Source organism: Alligator sinensis, unplaced genomic scaffold, assembly GCF_000455745.1.
Source record: "Alligator sinensis unplaced genomic scaffold, ASM45574v1 scaffold296_1, whole genome shotgun sequence".
NCBI lineage: Eukaryota > Metazoa > Chordata > Crocodylia > Alligatoridae > Alligator > Alligator sinensis.
Window position 1 is genome coordinate 146,405 of NW_005842671.1, and position 21,282 is coordinate 167,686.

At 39.0% G+C, this 21,282-nt stretch overlaps 1 protein-coding gene across 2 annotated transcripts in view; it reads right to left on the bottom strand.

The window, feature by feature from the left end:
- PRKX (protein kinase X-linked) overlaps positions 1-21,282 on the bottom strand; it is an 85,304-nt gene that overhangs the window by 39,913 nt on the left and 24,109 nt on the right. For both annotated transcript variants that reach the window (XM_006033864.2, XM_025215764.1), the window contains exon 2: positions 1,464-1,632. In XM_006033864.2, coding sequence (XP_006033926.1) covers positions 1,464-1,632 — 169 coding nt within the window. The remainder of the gene's footprint in view (positions 1-1,463; positions 1,633-21,282) is intronic.

Consider the following 21,282-nt stretch of genomic DNA (forward strand, 5'->3'; position numbering starts at 1 on the left):
TCTATAGTTCCATTCCTATGTCCTTTCAACAGATGACCTTTTTGTTTAAGGCCAACAGCAGTGTCAGCAGTTGTAGCTCTTAATACAGGAACAAATGGACTCATTTCACATAGGAAATGTGAACATTTTACACTGTGAAGAACTTGTATCTTCATAATTTGTTTTAAAAATAACTAATTAACATGTAAATGTAACAAAGCATGGTAACCTCTTTCAAAAGTATTTTATTTAACTTTCTTGCATTTGTTATAGTGTTTTTCTGCAGGTTTTTTGTTTTTGTTTTTAAAAGTAGATGAAAAGAAATCTATCTTCCTTTGGATTTTTAAACAGCAGAGGGCCAAATTCATGTTTTCTTATCAGGAGTTACTTGTTTATTTTAAAACCAAGGAGTTTCAAACAAAGGAGTGTGCAGCTGGATTCTCCAGGATGCCCCAGGTGCCCTGTGCTCTTTGGATGTTGCAAAGTAGCAGTAATCTGAAATTAACTATCTAGTCCATGCAGGTTTACAGCTGCTTTACATCATTAAAGCACCATAGAGCATTTAGGTCATGAACAGACATTAATTTCTGATGGTGGAAATTTTTGAGACATTTCTGTTGGTAGAAGTCCTTCCGGGTGAGGGAGCACTACAGACATTCAGTCTCCAGCCTCCCTTCTCTCCCAAGTTCCTGAAACCAGTGACTCCAGTCTGGAGAAGGCGAGGAGAGAGAAGTGCCTGCTCCTCCCTCTGGTCCCCAGGGGGAAATACAGCAGCAAGAAAAGACTCCCTGCACCTGCCTCAGCAGTGCAGTAGAGGAAGCACTGGGTGAAGCCCTCAGTCCCTACTCCCAGCCAGGCAGAGTCCAGCTTGGAAGAGGCAGGAGACAAGGATGGCTGCTCCTCTCCCCTACTGGATCCAGAGGAAAGAGAAGTACTGGTCATTGCTCCCTACCTCTTTCCCAAACCAGGCAGCACCCAGCTTGGGGCAGGAGTTGGGTGCTTTGCTCCCTTCCCTCTCAGGCCTTTCTGCAAGCTCTCAGGCCTTGCTGCAAGGTAAAGCGGCAGAGCTCCCACCTGCTACTCACACCAGGAACTCCAGTGCAGGAAGCAGGCAGGGTACTTGCAGTGCTGCTCCCTACACTAAGGTCCCAGCTCTGAAATGTAGGACCTAGGAGCAGGGGGGATTTTGCTCCACCACCCCTAGGAGAGCCTCCCTGAGCACAGGTCCCAGCCAGCCTGCTTCCTGTTGCATGCCCCCCTTCAGCTTATTAGCCATTTTTGCTCCAAGAGAAAAATCTTGAATGTTTGCGCACACTTGTGGTTTCTACCAAAATAATGACAATTCTTCCAGGAGAAAATGAACATCTGTACATAGCCTTAACAACATACTGGTAAACATGGCCCTTGGATTTGTCTTAGTCTAAAAATGACACTGAATGGATTGAACACCAAAGAAAAAAAGTGAAGTTTGAAGAAAAACTTACAATCTGATCAGAAATGGGTGATTGACTTCTTTTAAGACTGACTTTTCATTGTGCACATGCTGCTCTTGTTTTAGCCGAATGACATCTGGAATGCTCATTACTTTCAGTGCAAAGTAACGTTTGGCCATTTTTTCTTTCACCAGGTGAACCCGCCCAAAAGTACCCGTGCCTGGAAATTAAAGAACAAGAATGTCAAATGGGCAAATATTTGCTATTAAAAATTATATGAAGAGAGGCAGAAATGCAATAAATTTGTCAACTAATAGCTTGAATAGACATAACCCATTTTACAAATTATCAACATTTTTACTTGTTCCTCAGCCTTAATATTTTTGAAAAATTTTATTAGTTTGATTGAATAGTAACAAAGACAATGAAATGCTGCCCATCTTTACTTTCAGAAAACTTTACTTGTCTTGCAATAAAAATGGGAATAAAAAAAAAAAAGCACTACAATTCTAAAGTGGAAACAACTGCTTATGGAAAAAAGAAATTCTCACCAGATTCAGAAGTAGGGGTAAAATGCAGAAGTAAATATATTTTATGTAAAAGCAACGAGTGGACTATAGTGAAGTCTAGTGCTTAGTACGCAGAAGCCATGAAACTGACTGGAATTTTGTATACCAATATAATCAAAACCAAGCCATTATCTCAAAATATCTCCTTTCCCCCCCCCCCAAAATGGGAAAAAAATACAAATCAGCCAACTAATTTTTGAACTAACACTGGTTCGCTAAGCTTGTTTGAAATGTCAACATGAGGAATATTATTTTAAAGTAAAAGATACCAAAAAATATTTTGCTTTGATTAGTCTATTTTGGTAGACTTATTTTTTAAACTAAGAATTTCAGAAAATGAAATGGTGCATACATAATAAAAAATAAGACAGACTCAAAATACGATTTGCTGAATCCTTTATTATTACAGAAAGCCTTGTTCATATATTCTGGCAATGAAGCTATAGTTTCCATCATATTAAAAATAATATTAAGAAATTACCATAAATAAATAAAACCTAGCAAACCAGTTTATGGAAGCAAAAATGTGTACTACAGGGAAAAATAAAAAACAATGTTCATCTTACCAGTTTAGATATTCAATGGTTAGTGTTGCTTTATCCATATATTGTATAAAAAGGCTAATTTTCAAGGTGACCCATTTTTGCAAAGTTTGTACTAAAAAAATGCTTCATCACTCCAAGAAGCTTTTTTATCACTACCTTTCTTCCATCCAAAACATTTCTGTATAACAACTGTTTATATAATTCTCTTTCTCCCCCTCTCACTCTACTAATATATATATATATATATAGAATAGGTTTTACAAACACTTACACTTGGACAATACATATATAAGCAGCTAATAAAAAAAAAAAAAATGAAAACACAAAGACCCAAAGCACTAGACTACTTACAGGCATTATAGTGCTTGCTTCATATATCTAAATTGTTTCATAAGCCCAGTGCATCTTTTAAGAAAACTGTAGTGATTTGATTGAAGAAAGGTACTGACAAAAAGGGGGGTGTGTGAGTGTGTGAAATGGACCTCAGGTGGTCATCTAGATTAACCCCTGCACAAGGCAGAAGCGTACCCATCTAAACTATTTCATGTAAGTGTTTGTAAAACACTTTAAATGTACCTGAAACCTTGCAAAAAAGAATTTTTCCAATTATTTGAGTTGGACTAATAAAAGATATCAGATTTACCCAAAGAAACTTGTCTGCCTGTGTCCTTAGAGCAACACGGCTACAATCTATACTCCTTAAAACCTTCCAGCGATGGACATGAAGAGCGCATGCCCCCAGCAGCTGCCCGGCACGGCTGCACTGGTGGTGGCAGGAGCGTGGTGGCAGTAAGTGCAAAGCTCTGTAGACACCGCCAGCACTGTCGGCAGCAGGGGGGAGCGGGGGGAGTGGCGAGCGACGACCAGGGGGCAGCGACGACACACAGGCGCCGCCGGCAGTATTGATGGCGGCCAGGGACAATCGTGGACCACTCGCAGACACCCCAGGCGGTGTCGTCGGCGGGGTGGCGAGTGTCAGCGGCGTCTTTTTGCAGGGGATGCCCCACCACGCTCACGGGATGCATGTGCACCTACGTACATCCCCTACATCACTCCTGGTGATAGAAACACTACAGATTCTAGGTAGTCTGTCCAGACTAAATTTAGCCAACATTGGAAAGTTCTTTGTCCAAACTAAAATTTCTTTTGTTGCAGTTTACTCTTTGTCCTGTGCTCTGCAACCACAAGTAGTTTATCACAATCCTTTTTTTAAGCATGCTTAAGCTTTACAATATAATTTCTTTAGGCAGATTTATGTTACCTGTTCACACATTTAAACACCATTAGATACGCTTACATAACAAAGGACCTAAATGAAATAATCCAACAAACTATTGCAACAGATTTATATTCTTTTAAATTCAAAGGTAAAGAGATTTATGAAACAATATTCTGTCAATTGCCAACCTCCCTTTTGATGCACTGCATTTACATTAAAAATGTCTGAAATAACATAAGAAACAAGTTACCAATTTAATGCAATACACCTCATAAAACAAGTAGTGACAAAAATTTATTTTTGCCCCAAACATGCCTCAATGCAGAGAAAGTCTTTACTGACAGTCAGCTGTATTCATTTAAGAATGTATAAGAACTGTATAACATACTATACTCCAAAAAAGGCAAAAGGGCAGATCATGTTAAAAAAAAAAAATGAAGTTCTCTCAGACACACTGCACCAAATTTTAAAATGTCAGATTTTTCCACACAAGCATCTTTACAGAGGCAAAAAAAAAAGAAAAAAAATGTATAGCCCAGGTCTCAATGATCAGTTTTATATGTACAAATTGAAGACAATTGCCTACTAATGCTGCAAGTAGGTGGGAGTTGGCTTTTTGAGAGAAAATTTAGTAGTGTGTGCAATTTAATGACAGCACTGATAAAATACAATACAGACTTCTCCTTTGTACTTCTTCTTGAGTTGGAGGTCCCATTTTATCTCAACATTAAACATGTAGTTTTAATAGTGTGCTTTTACTATGTTCATTTACATGTTAAAATATTTTCTTTTTCATTTAACAGCTCCTCCAAACATATCTGAGAACAATATAAACATGACATTTGTTAAAACAAACAATTTATAAAGCAAACAGCCACTTTGTTTGCTTTAAATTATCTGTAAGAACATAAAGTACAATTCACTAACCCAGTTTATAGAAGCAGCATCTGGGAGTTCAGTTATATTCAGATACAAATTTTAGAAATATGCAGACAAAATTTGTAACAGAGCAAACCCATGAAAACAATTACATTCCTCTAAACAATAAGGTTTTAACAAAGCAGTTTTTGAGTTCATACCTGCCCTAAATTACAGTTCTTTAACTACTAAAATTGTAAACAGGACTCATAGAAGGCTTGCTAACATATTGCAGTACGTCACCAGGTTACCCTGGGAAATTCATCATGTGACTAATCCCTTAACAATGCAGTAACATTATATGACTATACCTGTAAACAACCTTGTTTTCCTGGTGGGCTTAGGCAGTGAGGCACCATTCTCATTCAAACATCCTTATTTCTCGCATGCATTTAAAATTAATAATGCTCTATATATCATTGGTCAGCTGAAATAATAAATAAATTTACTTAAGTGGACTGGAGCTTTTAAAAAGAAGCACTCTATCCTGCAATACAAAATATACCCTGGGAGCTAATCAAGACTATTATATTAGAAGTAGGAACCAAAAGTTACAAGTTACGAATACCAGTGAAGGCACTGAGTTTGTATTTCAGAATTAGGTCACTGATAAAGCTATTAAAAATTAATGCAGGACTGGCATTCACATTTCCAAATGTGGCCTTGAATAAATAAGGGACATCAACACCACAAGTGAATGATGTTTTTATTTGTGTTTAAACAAATAATACTTAAACAAATAATAATATAAATGAATTGTGCGCATTTGTGGACTCATCTAGTTGTGCTCCTTATAGGTACCAATCTCATCTTCCATGAAACTGTCCTACTTAGGGTGCTGAATCTTTACTTTGGAATTTTATTACGATTTTCCATACTACTCCTATCTCAAATCCAAATAAGATGCGAAATCCCAAAAGAATCCTGGACAAGTTCAACAACAGTCTCACTTATGTAATATGGCTTCTGTTTTAAATCCTTTACCAACAATTATAAAGTTTGGCAAGGTTATTCCATACTTGTCGCAAACATCTAGCCTATCAGACCCAGGGAAAAACAGATAGACCCATAAGACAGGCAAGCATGTGCAACTTCCCTAACCAGTTTTCTTGTTTGACAAGTGATATCAAGCAAGGTCTTTTTCATAAAACTAATCCACAGGCTATAGCAAGCAGCTGTGAAGCAAGTAAGCGATAATAATTCTCTCTATGCTAGTATTAAACAAAACAAAATCTCACTTGTTTCTGGAAAGCAGAAATCAATTTTTAGAGTATTAAATTACATCTGGCTAAGTTCAAAGCTTCTTGCAGAAAAATATCAAAAAATCTAGTAAGACAGGCTATAGTAAACAGTGACAACAAAAATAGAGGCATATATAACTCCCAGCATCTGTGTTCAAAACTTTTTCTGAATGCATCAAAACAAAATATCCACCTCTTATAATCTGTAATGAAGACTGAGTTGTACGTATTAGACTTTCCAACCCAATCAGATCCTCTCACTCTATAGAAATCCACAAATAGAAGACTAAGTATTATGAACTCTAAAGTAAATCCCATCTATGTTTCTTCAGTCAAGGCAGATGAAAACAATATGGAGCCAAGGAAGAGGGGTTTATATTACTAATTCATCTCTTCCTAATTAGTATTAATCTATAAGTGACAGAAATACAGTAGAAGTACTGTTTGTGTATATGCTCTTGTACTTATGCATCCTGCCCCATTCCAATATGTATTTTTCCCGCATATATTCAGCATGTCACCAGAAGCAGCTAAGCAGAGATAGATGGACAGGAGTATCTGCTACTGAACCTCAAACTGTTCATACATCTTTTGCTATTGATTCTTTTAATCATTAGAGTATTCCCTTCCCCTTCCCTCCTCCCCTCCCCCCACATTACTTTAAATATAGTCACAACAAAAAAAGCAATTATTTCACCAATACAGAGGAAGGCAAGATTAGAGCTGTAAATATCACTGCAATTCTTACTTGGAACAAAATTCAGATCTCTTCTTCATAGCTGCAGAGACCCCCAAAATTAGAAACTGTCGGACCCAATGGCACAAAGCAAAAGGTAGAGGCTGGGTTCCAGGGGACTGTACAAAGGTCCCTCTGTCCAGAACACAGAAGGTGGGATAAAATAATCCACTGTCCCTGGTTCTCTTTTGAAGGCCTCTACTAAGCTCTTGGAAGCTACGCAAAAATCACATTAGCCTTCCCTCTCAGCACCTCAGTGTTCAAACACTTGAGTTGGCTTCAGTACAACATACTTTTTAAGTATATAAAGTTGTTTTTAGTGATTTAAAAAAATATTTTTTGGATTTTAGATTTAGCATTTCATTAAAATACTTAATATAATTTTAGGGTTTTTTTTAAATAAATATTTTAATAACTTTAAAAATGCTTCTTTATGATCATCTTGAAATAATGGACTCTGGTCCAGTCCACATATTCACTTTGATTATCATGTATTTTTAAGATCTGTAGCAACTATAATTAAAATGCTATATTTAGTCTGATAGGAGCAATTCTGGTGGTCCCAAGTACTATTTCTTGATGAACTTTGGGAAATTTACTCTGAAGCATTATTATTACGCTGGCAGGTTAATGACTATGACTGTATGTTGCTTGGTTACTGCATGTTAGTGTCACATTTTTAGAATAAACAAAGTATGCACATCATAAAAATGGTATTTCACTGAGAATAGTTATTCTTGGAAGACTTTGTTTGTTTGTTTTTTAATTAACACACACTTTTCCCATCAAAATGATAGACATGATTGCCTGTAAGCAAAGGCCCTCAAAATGAAGTAGGCAGCAAGTGGAACTGAAGCAGGTAGTAACACACTGGTGAGAGGAAAGAATGTTTCTGCTAGTTTGAAGCGTAGCAAGACAAATTCCAGATTTTCCAGGACTAGAAGTACAAATATACTTCAAAGGGGCAAAATTCAAACCATCAGTGAACAATAATATGTTTCTACCAGAAAAAAAATACATTTCCTAGAACTTTCTGAACTAATGAAGGGAATGTAAAACTGGGGCTGAGTATCTGACTAGTCCGAAAAAAGAACCCACACATCCACAAACACAATCAAACAACTGATCAAATATGATCAGATAATGGTCAAATAGATTTTTTTTTTATAATCATCAATATTAGGTAAACATAAATGAGAATGATCCAAGACTCAACTTTTTCTTTGAGTTTATCCCAAAAATGCAGGGAAAGCCCAAAAGAGTTGCACAATAAGTTAAATCAGAACAGAAATAACAACAACTACAAAAGACATAGGTCAGTTTTTAAAATGTAGCTATCCTAGGGTAAGATCTTCAATTATTTTGTTGTTTGCTTTTAGAGATGCCTGAAGCCACAATAGATGGCCAGTAGGACCTTCTCTGTCCTGCTGGTTTCTGGTTTTGGTTCTACCCTCAGCAGAGCTCTTGTAGTTCCAAGTGACTTAAGTGGGGTAGAAGGAAAGAGAGACTGCAAGAACTCAGGAGAGAGGTTTGACCACAGAAGAACTGATCTTCCACCCTTCACACACACACACACACACACACACACACACATTTTTTCAACAAAATATTCAAGTTGTCCAAAATCCAGAATTCATCATTACTAAGCAAGTCAAAAAGTCACTTGCAGTCAAAGAAGTCTTCAGTGGAAAAGAAACCTTTCCCCAGCTCTACTAAAATATTTTTAAAGTCTATATGACTTAAGATTTTTCCTTTCATTAGATATCCTCCTATAATGTTATAGCTTGTAGGTTTTTAATTTTTGTATGTAACAAATTAAGAGTGGGATTCCCTTTATGTATCCAATTGTTAGTATTCTAAGTGTCAAAACGCCTTGTATGTAGGTAGCAGCTCTATTTCCTCTGTACCACAGACACACATATGAATATAAGACTTGTATATGTGAAGTAGGCTGTGCATAGGCCACACACAAACAGCTACACTCACATGCCTGTTACGTATGTGCGCCGGTGTCTCATTCCTGAAAATGTAAGCAATCAAAATGCCATGACTAGCAAGTGTTGGGAGAGAGGTGGGCCCTACTATGTTAGCCTCAATGGTTAAATGGTTAGGACACTTGCCCAAGACAGAAACCCACATTCTAGGCCCTAACTCACCCCAAGAAGGTTTGAATCCACACCTCTGACTTCCCAGCACAGTGCATTTTTAATTCCCAAGTTTTCCACTGAAGTTCATGTATAGCTTGGCTATGTGCTATATATATGTACAGACTACCCCTAGTCTAACTGTACAGACTTGCATGTCCAAAGAGTAAAGGAGTGGCCAAAAACAGCCATGTAACCTGCTATGTAGATGTAGAGAGAAATACAATTCAACCCTAAGAACACAAATATTTTTTATATTACATAAGATTCACCATTGAAACCAAGCTAAAATTGTTCTTCAAAGGAAAGAAGTCCATCTCACAAGTTAAAGGCATTTAAAATAACTACATGTCACAGGGCATGTCTACACGTTCAATAATGTGCCATAATTATGGCACATTACATTTAGTACCTATAATTAGAGGCACTAAACTTAATGTGCCGTAATCAGCACTATACTGGCGCACACTTTTTTTGTGACACTAATGCACAGTAGAATTAGTCTACTGTGCATTAGAGCAAGTTTTGCCTATTGTGCTAATGCACAGTAAAATTAGTCTACTACACTCGAGGCATCTTGTGTAGACATGCTCACAGAGGCTTAAAGACACTGTCGATAACATACAGAACTTCTGAATCACTCCATTAGCTCTCCTTTGTGTTTAACAAAGTTTTACATTCCTCATTGCTCCCCTAAAGGCAATGCATGAATGCATTACTCTACTTTAGATAAACCTTGAGCATAAACTGACTTAAACCAGGTTGATCTCATGTAAATGCAGTTCCAGAACCACATTCATACACACCCAGGCTAATCTATTTGCAGAAAGACAAAAAAAATCTCAAAGTCCAAAACCTATATAGTTTGAAGAAAGTTTCACAGAGCTGTTTATTTTTATATTAAAACTTCTCTCAGTTTGCCTGTACCTTTTTCCTACAAACTAGGGCCAACTGTTCTACTTCTCCATCCTTTCAAGGCCATAGGAACTACTCTTATGGATACAAAGATCCTCCTGCTCAAACATCCATTACATTTAATTTTTGTTTTTAAGGGGAGTGGGGGAGATTCTGGATACCACAGAGGACTCCGAGTTAAACTCAAAAATGTTCAGAGTAGTGAGAGAACCAAGACAAGGAAAGCAATATGTGTGTTTTATTGCTTTGTCTACATCTGTACCTCTCATGTGCTGTTTAAAGTAAAAGGTAATTGTTTAAGAATACCTTTTTGCAAAGTCTGTGTAATATGTATTCCTACTATTGCATCTCCCTAAAAAAAGGAAATTGTAAACCACTCATAATGGTAGAGTACTGCACAAGGATATGCTAAAATTAGGAGTGCTTTGTTTTAATTGGTGTCAGGATCATTTCAGGGGGAGGGAGATCTTACCAGCAGTTTTAGGAAGGACGAGATGAGTAAAGAGGATAACAGGTGAAGTTTATGTTGAGGAACGGTGCCAGAATATATGGCCATACTGCTTCTTAATCTCTTACCAGACCCACCATCTTCTACAGTATATCTTACAATCAGCTCTTGGTAGCCATCTATTACCCTAGAAGTTCTGCTGGCATCAGCACCTGAGATCAAGCTCTCCTACCCAAACCTGAAATGTCTTTGATAATCACCTGAACACAGGAATTCTGCCAGCACCCGATTACTGGCTTTTCTGTACTCTATTTTCTATCATCACTGCCTGTAAACAAAGCCAAGCACAGAAGAAAAACAAGAAGCGGGCAGAGTAATTCCCAGAAGAGCTCAAGCAGAGCCCTTCTGTTAATCGGTCTGCTCATTACTTGTCTCCTCTTCTATATTTGGAAAGGTGACAAACAGGGATGGACAGCTTACATGATTCAGAATGGTTAAGGGCGACTCAGGATAGAAACAGGCATTGCATTTGTCCCTGAAGAAGTGTCTGTTTGTTCCTGAACAAAAATATCTCAAGATTGGCATACACACACGTTGTCCTTCTAATCAGGATCTAGGGAGTGGTTGAATGCACTGTTGCTTTTCTGCCATTGATTCAGTGATGCAATCCTGGTATAATCCTCAGATGTTCTTTGCAATGCCCCAATAAACTGTTAGTACTACTTTTTCCATGAACCTTTCCAGAATTTATCTCAGGACAACAGACATGGAAGTCTGAATGACTACACCTTGTCCCAGGATAAAATGGCTTATGCCAAGACAAATTAAATGTGTCTGTAGCCTCAGTGTTGACTCTAAATGACATAACAGACTCACCCTAAGAGGCCAAGAAAAGAAAGTGCTAGAACATATACTGAAACTAACAAAAGCTTAACAGCACAGTTTGAGAGACTCTGAGCAGCCCCCCAAAAACTGTTCAGAAGGACCTTTATGAGGCCCATGATTTAACAACAGCCAACCATTATAGTAACTAATTTGTTGCATCATGTCTGAAATTAAACAACAAACTCAATGGACCAAAAAATCTCTACAACTGTGTTACAACACTTGATGAAAATACAAATATTTCTTTCCTAGTTTATAAGTTCCTCTCAGAGATGTATGGAACACTTACTCATCCTTTGCCTAAGAACTGTCTGTCATTCAAATTCTTATTGTTGGCATTCCGGTGCAATAATTAGTTATTTCACTAACAGAAATGTATAAGTGCAAAACAGCCATCCAATTTTAAATGTCAAGCTAACCTCAGAAACCAAGTATAAAATAGACACTTCCAAGATATATTAAAATGTTCTTCATCTTAAGAAACTTGTCTGGAATATTTCAAATTTGGGCGGAAAAGGGGGAAAAAACATTTGCAGTAAAAAGGAATTACTTGAACACCTCTGTTTTAAGGTGAGATACTTACATTATCAGCTTTCAAAAATACTTGTATGAAGGAATGCTAGTCTCAAAAAAGTAATATGAGATTTAAAGTAAAATCTGATTTCAAGTAACTGTACATCTTTTTACTTTAACCACAACAGTTTCTGAAGCAAACTGACACTGTATTAAAATTAGATTTCTCAGGAAGATTTAAATAAAAGATATTTTCTTCTGCAATTTTACCTTCTACTTCCTGCACTAGCTTTTAGTCTGATGCGAATGGATCTGACTTTTCTTCAAGACTTCTCTCCCATGACACTCATTACTAAGCTAAGGAAATGCAGACTATATGTGAGTGCTGTAAAATGGATATATAGCTGGTTGGATCAAGTTGGAAAAGCTTAGGGTAAGGACACAACAGGTTAGGAATTACTTAGAGAAGCTAGAGGTTTTCAAGTCAGCAGGGCCGGATGGCATGCACCATAGGGTACTAATGGAACTGGCTGTGGTAATTTCAGAGCCATTGGCTATCCTCTTTGAGAATTTTGTAGAGGTTGGGTGAGGTCCCAGACAACTGGGAAAGGGCAAACAGTGCACATCATTAAGAAAAAGAATAAGAATGCGGAGGACTATAGACCAGTAAGTCTGACCTTGATACATGGAAAGAGCATGAAACAGGTCCTCTAAGAATCCACTGTGAAGTACGTAGAGAACTAGGATCATTGTTTTCAATGAGTAGACATAAAGGGTTCAGTGTCTATTTGGAAGGAGGTATCAAGCTGAGTTACTCAGGGGTCTGTCCTGGGTCCAGGATTGTTTAGTGTCTTCATTAATGATTTGGATGTTGGGATTGACTGCATGCTTAGTAAATCTGTGGACACCAAGTTGTGAAGAGCTGCAGATTCTCTGAAAGGTAGGGCTACTATCCAAAATGACATAAATAGACTGGAGAAATTCTCTGCAATCAATCATATGGTATTCAGCCAGGACAAGTACAAAGTCCTCCACTTGAGACAGAATAATTGCATGCACAAACACAGATTGGTGAATGACTGGTTAGGCTGGGTACTGCAGAGAAAGACCTGGGGATTACAGCAGACCATAAACTAAATGAGCCAACAGTGTGCTCTTGCTGCCAAAAAAAAGCCAACAGTGCACAGGAGTGAATTACCAGCAGTATCTCTTACAAATCAAAGGAAGTGGTTCTTCCTCTCTTTTCAACACTGGTAAAACCTCATTTGGAGAACTGTGTTCACTTTTGGGCCAAACACAAGAAAGGTATGGACAGATTAGAGAGAATCCAGTGACAGAAGAGATTGGGAGGCCTGGGAAGCATGATTTATGAGGAAAGGCTGAAAGAGCTAGGGTTTAGTCTGGAGAAGTGAAAATTAAAGGTGGATTTGATAACAGCCTTCAACCACCTGAAGGGCAGTAGAGAACAGGACTAGAAGCAATGGCCTCAAACTGCAAAAGGGAAAATTTAAGAGGAAATTTAGGCTGAAGATTAGGAAAACATTCTGACTCTGAGGGTACTCAGGCACCAGATACAATCACAGGAAAGTGATGGTGGAAGTGACCTAACAAGGTTATCTAGCCTGGCCCCCTGTTCAAGCCAAGATCATCCCTGATTAAACCATCCCAGCCAAGTCTGTCTCACCTACTCCTGAAAATGTCCTGAAAGAGACCACAACTGCTCTACATAAACTGTTCTAATGCTTGACCACCCTCATAGTCTGAAAGCTTCTTTTAATCTCCAAACTTAATTTCCTCTGCTTCAGCTTGAGGCCACTTCTCTTAGCTCTATTCCCTAAGGACAAGAGAAAAAAAAAAACATTTCCAGGTAGGGGGGACAGGGAGGAAGGGGGAAAACAAGCTGTGCAGTCTCCCCCACTCTCTTCCCCTGGGTCTCCCCCATACCCACATAGGAAGGTCCTTTGTAATTCTAGACAATTATTTTTTGACTTTTGACTTGCTGGGTTTTCTATAAGAAACCCTAAAAAGTAATACTTCTTCCAGCCTTAGGATTGGCTCAAATGTCCTTATAAATTTCTCTGTGAATACCTGGTTTTGTGTTTTTCACTCTCCTAGAGATATGACATGGTAAGAACAAAAGAGAAAAATTTCCAGTCTGCTTTCAGAAACACTATTTTCTTTTAATCTCCATCATTTTTAGCCCTATTTAGAATTTAAAATATGTACTTGATTTTTATAGTAAATTTTATAAGAACTCAGATTCTACAACATGCACCCACACTGAATTAAAAACAGTTCAAAATGAAATAAAGGCTCTACTTTTCTGCCCGTCTGCTTGGAATGAAAGATTAAATACACTACAAACTGTTTTTAAGAAACTTCTCTTCCACAATGAAAATGAGATGCCCAGAAACCTTTTATTACTCTTTAAACATCACATGTAAATTTTTTGTAGGGAGCAATTGTACATAAACATTATAACCACAAAATCTTGTAGAAATAACTACAGTTAAATACTTTCAAAAGTATAATTAGTAAATCCATACTACTTTAACCTAACAAATCAGCTCTGAACTACCTTAATTAAATTAAAAGGTCACTGTAGAAACATTATATTTTAAATGTTGCCAACACCAAACAAACAATAAAAAGCTGGTGTTTGATCTTGATAACACTGATACTAAAAGACTAACAGAGCCTGCTATACTTCAGAACCAAGGAATATTTAACATAATAAATTAAAGAAAGAAAAAGAAAGAGAAAAAGGAAAAAAAAAAAGACTGGTACCTGTAAGACTGACAGTCCAACATTTAGGTGTTTCAAGTTAAAATAATATTCAAAGAGCACAAAGTATAATTTAGTTAGAAAAGAAGAAAAAGCAAGTTTAAAAATGTACTCTTTGGACTCCCTCTGGTCTTCTAAGAGTTCTTTTAAATTCACAACATAAAATTCCATTCAATTAGGCTCCACAGAACTACTTTAATATTAATATTTACTTGAGTTTACTCAAGAATTTCTTGCAGTCAGCCATACGATAAGGGTTTTGTTTTCCCCTATAAAACAGATGATTTGATGTGGGTTTCTTTTTTATGATTAGTTGGAAGTCAAGACCCTTTAGACAAATTTGACAAATCCAAGCTTCATTTTTAAATGGATTTTGTACTCCAGGGGTAACTCATTCATTATATTTGAGTCTTATTTGTCTATTTTTAATGCACGGTGTTATACTATCAGTTGAATACATCTTCCTTCAAATAAAGCCAGACACTTTCACTTTTCATTTTAAAAGCATTTTGGTGTCACTAGTATTTTTGTATGTACTGTAATGTGTCTGTCTACAAATAATTTAAACAGTGTATACTACAATGCACACATATGCATGGGAACACACAAAACTGCAAAATGTGTGCAAGAAGCAAGAGGTCTAAAGAGGTTAGATTCTTCTTGATCCTCCTCTGGGTGAAATCAGTCCACAAATGTTAATTTTACAAAGCTCTCTTTTGTTCAAAGTTCTCTTAATAATGCTATACCAGAGATGCTGTCTTTTTGATCATGACCCCCCAAAAATTATTCTTCCCATTTTGGGGTTTTTTTTGGAGTGATGCTCTAAAGTTTGTGTGCTGCTGTTAAGAAGGATTTGTTCCCTAATTCACTCGGTTTGGATTATTCTCAAAGGCTAGGGACAGATATTCAAAAAGCCTGAGCCTGAATTGATTCAATCTCTGCACGTTAATCTAACCTGGCTAGGCTGAATCAGTTTGTAACTGAAAAGACATCCCCTCTGGACTGCACTTGCCTGCAGTGGCTCAGGCTAGAATCCGGGGGGTGCTAGAGCAAGGCCCCCTTCTCTTCCACGGTGCTAAACTGGGGGTGGGGGGGCCTGGCCAGGCCCTGGCAGAATGCTCGGATTAGGGTACAGGTTCCCCACCCCGCTTCGCTGCTCCTGACCAACAGTGGAGCCATCAGGGAGTTACACAGCATTTGCTTACAGAGAAGAGAGTTGCACAGTGTTTATCAGCCCACCAAGAAAACAAAAGCCTCTGTCATCAGTTCAAGCTCTTCTCTTAGCTCCAAAAAGCCCTGGGCAGACATTGTCCAGCTTGCCTTACACAGACACCTCTTAGCATTAGCTAGCACAGCACAGAGCTTTCAACCTTTTTTAATAAGTGTACCCTGGAGGGGTAGGGGGTGGTGAGCAGCCAGATGCAAAGCAGGCGGGTAGTGAGCAGCGGCAGTGCAATGTCTTTATGGCCCTGCTTCTGTGAGGCAACAGCACGGAGTAGCAGCACTCCATCCCATCCGCCCCCTCATATCCTCCTGGGACCTTTCAAAGTACCCTTGGGGGTACACGTACCCCCAGCTGACAAGCCTAGCGCTAGCATACCACATGCTGGCTATGGTCCATGCTGTGGTAGAGAGGAGGGGTGAATCCCTGCTTGAGCAGGGAGTGGTGGGGGGGCGGAGGGGCAGGGGGAAGCCAGGCAGACACTGCTGTACTTGCAGTCTCTGCCCGAGCTCCCGCCAGGGAGCACAGGGGAGGGGCCAGCCTAGCTCTCTGAAGCAGAGAGCCCCACCCAGGGCTGCAAAACATCTGGGATGCTGGGGGACTCTGGTTTAAGTTAAACCAGAAAGGGGTCTGGGACAGACACTGCATAAACCAGTTTGAGCCAAACCAGTTAGTCTGATAAACCTGGTTGAATGTAGTATCTCAAACCAGTTTCAGCCATTTTCAAACCGGTTTATGTACACTGAATATCTGTTCTGTTACAGGTTTAGACGAGTTTCTGATCACTTAAATTGATTTCTGATCACTCTCTCCCCACTTCCCACGTATCTTTAAATCTAGGCAGGTATGTAGGAATAATCTAATCTGGAGATAGTAACTACACTAATTACCATGACCAAGTCGTCTTCTGCTGTACATGCAACTATTCTGTTACTTTTTTAAAAAATTAAGTTTTATAACTTGCTGTACAACACAAAGAATTATACTTCTTTCCATTTTACAGGGGACATTTCTCAAGTACTTTGGCCCCAGCTACACTTAAATCTGGGAGGAGAAGGCGGGGGGAAGAGACAAACAGCAACCACTCAAACTTCATTTTCTATTTTTCTAGTCCTTTAGGGGGAAAAATAAAGCTGAAATAAATTACAAACAATTGCAAGAGGAAGAAAGGATGGAAAATGGAAGAATGGAAGGAAGACTTATTCCAAAAGTGAGGTAAATAAATCACGTAAAATCTTTTATCTACATAGCATATAGATATTGCTCATAAAAAAAACACAGGAGTCTTTTTAAAACAAATTATCAACACTTCCAGGTTCTTTTCCCGTTGTTTTTCGAAAAGGAACTACCTGATGCAAATCATTCCTGCATTAAAATGTTTGGCAAAGAAAGTATTTGGCCTAATATCCTTGACCATGTCCTTTTGAAAAAGCAAACAACATTTTTACTGAGGTACAAAGGTTTATTATTGCTGGAGGAAAGCAATAAAAGTCACATTGTTTGGACTTGACCAATTTCCTTCTTCACCAGCATTACATAGAAGCCTTCGAGGGATGAGTACCTCTTGTAATACAGTTCTTTCAATTAACTCTCATTTTCATCTTCAGTTAGTAAGAGATTAAATAAGGAAAAAGATCAGGGGTGGGAATTTTCATGGTGCAAAAAGTATTTATTGAGAAATAATTTTAGTACAGATTACCCATTAACTATTTCATTAAAGCTTTGGTACTTGTGTTTCTAAAGTAGAATTTAAAAAAAATTAAACATACTGAAGAACATTCAAGTCCCTGGATAAAGAGATCCAAGACACTTTGACCTCATTTAACTATACTTGAAATGTTACACTTCCTACCCAAATGCTTCAGATACTTAAGGAAGAAGAGAGGTTTAGTATGAAAAGGTTTAGTATTAACCATTACCCATAATTTGGGTAATGTCTTCGACATGCAGGTGTGGAAAGGATCAAGACTCCATCCTGGAAACACAGAAGCAAATGCTTAAAGTTTATTACATATGTAAGTGATAAAAGAATCAGGATTTTACTGAACACAACAGGGCTAAACCCAAAACTTTTAATGATCAAAGATCACAATCTATGGAAATGAACTAATGATAGGACTAAGAAGAATGTGACACTGTCAAATTAAAAATAAAATAAAACAATGCAAAAGATCAATACCTGAGAATATGTAGGTTTTCAAAATGGGCATTCTATTGACTTAGGCCAACAGTGAAAATCCCACCTGAAAAATTTATCCTTAAGGCATTGATACAAGATTTCTATCCTTCCATGGCAAACAGTCAAATGTCTAGCGTTCACAAACATATCCATTATTGATAGTTTAAGACAGCTTAAAAAAATTGAGGTAGAACTGCAACTGCAGTAAAGAATCCTACACATAGTCAGTTTTGACCTTACTGTGATATATACAATTACAGAACTCAATAATTAAAATTACTGGAGTTTTGTCTTAAGTGTTCTCATTGCATATTCAAGCCTAAGAATCTCATAGGTTAAAAAAAATAAAAGAAGAAGTTAATGAATAAGGAAACAAGGTACTACAGAATATGGTTTATACATGTTCAGGTTATCGATTTTTCTTAAACATTTTTTCCAAAACAGAAAAGTGCCATGGATCATAGTTTCAAAAGAATATTCTTGACATACTAATAAAAGAAACTGAGCAACTTCCTTCATTTGCCGAGCAAATTAACATAATTTAACAAAGAAAATCTTTTGTAAGACTTCCATTTACATAGCTGGAACAGTATGTAATAATCTCAGTATGTTCCTATATGGAAAGGAAGATTTTTTTTTATTTTTTTTTTAATATTGTGTTGCATAGAATACTGTCTTGGCATAGTTTTTAGTACCATAAACACATTTCAGACAGTAGAAACAGCAAAATGTGTCTGAACGCCTTTTCTGGATTTATGTTGTTTTTCTTGCTGAAATAGTAATCCCTAGGAAGATTTTTACAATTCCTAGGAAGTTTTTCCACAGTTTAATCCACAGAAATACTGGCATCAACTCACAAATAAACAATACAAACTTGTTTCTCTGCTACAGCAAGTAGGTTAATCTAGAATTAGGTGGGGGGGGCTGAAGTATGGTATATTAATAAACCAAAGACCAAAAGCCAAAGAGATTATTTTAACAAGAGATGGAAGAGGCAGTATAAGACACCATGAGCAAAGTACTGACATCATCAAGCAGCAGAAGATAACCAGGAACAAGACGACCATTGTGCACGCCATTGCTTCAGGCCCAAAAGACTGATGGTTTTAGAGAAGAATGTATTAGTGTCACCTCTTTTCTCAAACTTGCAAGGGCTATAAGTTCACAGTTGTATTTCTTCTTTAATTTTTTGTGGACAGATGTTGTACAAATGGACTACAGTCTCTTGACCACAAATTTTAGACAGCATCACCATATCCTGCCAGTAAGTCAACCTATCTTAACCTACCTCCAAGATGCCATTGTGGCACTTATACAGTGTATGAACCTATTCAATGCTGATCAAGTCCCTGGAAATCCACAGATTCATCTACTTGCTATTCATCTAAACCAGGAAAGCTCAACTTCTAGCCTGCAGGTCAAATGTAGCTCACAGAGCCATGACATCCATCCCATGGTGCTCCCCTCAGTCAGGAAATTTGGCAGCGGGGGAACAGTGGCAATTAATATCTGCCACACCTCCACGTCTGCCAATTTCACGAGCCTTCAGTGCCTGGATTGGGACCAGGCCACAACTCCAACCCCTCCCCCTCTGTGGGACCAGCTTGGGGTCAAGACAAGCCCCCTTCCCTCGTGCGGCTAGATAAGGCCCCACTGCTATCACTCCAGGTACCGATTAGGACCACAGGCCAGATCCAGTCCACAGACAGACCGGGCATCAGCCATCCAGCCTGCTGGGCAAAAAGGTTGAACACCACTGATCTAAGCTCTAAGAATATTAGGTTACTCACCCACAGGACTGGGCCCCTCACAAAATGCTGTCATGTTTGCTCTCGTTTTTTGTTTTGTTTTTTAATTCAGCTATATGAGGAATCCACCTTTTATACAACAGTCACCCAGGAAATGGGAGGCCCAGGTTCAAAGCCCTCTTCAGCCTAAATCAAACCCAGATTCATCTCTCCGCCCCCCACCCCAGCTACCCTCTAGCCTGGAAGGGCTGAGGCATCCTCCATCCTTCCAGGTGCAAGATTCCCAGGCTAGAGGGAGAGATCACATCTCTGTAGCCTAGTAGGCAGAGCTGTAACCAACATGAGAGAGTCCCAAGATTTTGTCTCTAGGTGGCCAGGCTCCCCATCGCAGGCTGCAATTGAGAGTCCAAGCACCTGCAAGGTTTTCAAGCTGTAGCACTTAAATGCTTTGGGAATTTAGCCAAAGTGAACACTATCCTAAGGAATTCTCTCCCCTTCTCTCCCGTGTCCTTTTTTAGCTGACTGACCAAAATATTTCTCCCCAAAAGGAGTGTTGTTTATAATCAGATGACAGTAATATCTCTCACAAGTATCAAAATAGTAAGATTTGATAAAACAATTATCTGAGATTTGTATCAAGGAATAATTATCTCCCAAGGTTATCTTTATAGCCAGACTACACAAAAATATTCACCTCGTATTTTGGAGAATATTTTATGTCACATTGCCCAGAACATTAAAATGAATGCAATACTAAATTTTATTCTGTGTAGAATAAATTATATTGATAAAAAGTCCATAGGCACTTTCATTCCCTTTGAACACCAAAATCCTGCAGGGAGGGGGGGGGGGGGAGGGGGGGGGGGGGAGGGGGGCGCCCTCAGGTGGAGAAGAACTCTGTTATCTTGTCATTTGCTCTTGTAAATCAATTATTCCAGCATTTCAAATGACTTTGCTCAAATTTGACAACTTTCTTCCAATGAGAACCTACAACCAAATGTGCCAGATGATGTCTGACCAGAGCTGCTACCCCCTCATACGTTAAACCTAAGATGCATATCTCAAACTATAAAATCTGCTGGTTACTTGCTTCATTACTGCTCTTACCCCACACCCTCTCAAAAAAAATATCTTCCACAAATTAATCATCTATCTTCAGTTGTGATATAGTTAAAACAACTATCCAGTATAAAGCAAAATGAGTGATTAGGAAATGAGACATCCCATTCAGATGGACATTGACTAGATCAGGGCTCAGCAACCCCTGGCACGCGTGCCATCAGTGGCAAGTGGAGACATTTTTCCTGGCACGCCAGGAGGCATGCAAAGGAATTGTGGGGGTTTTTTTAAGTTGCTGCTCCAGGCTCTCCTGTGCAGCCACAAGTCGTAGCACCACGGCAGGCCCTGGAGCGGAGCCAGAAGAATGCGGGCAGGAAGGCTGTCTGTGCTCTACTGCTCCTGTCCCATGCTCCCAGGCTGCACCCTCCAGCCTGGCCCGGGGCTCTGCAGGCTTGAGCTGTGGTGGGTAGGCAGGCAGGGGTGCCAAGCAGCACCCGTGGTGGGGCCTGGCGCAGCCCATGCAGCTCCTCAGGGATGGGCCGCAGCCACCCTGCCCACATGGGGATGCTGCATAGGGCAGGATGCCAGGCTCAGGGGGCTTCCCTCTCTTGGATCGTTGTGCACGCTGGGCACAGTGCAGGCAGGGCAGAGCCGTCCCCAGTGCAGGGGCCTGGCCACGGGAGCCCCCTGAAGGCTGGGAACAGCCACCGTGGCTGCCTCCGCCTGGCCCCGGACACGCCTTGCC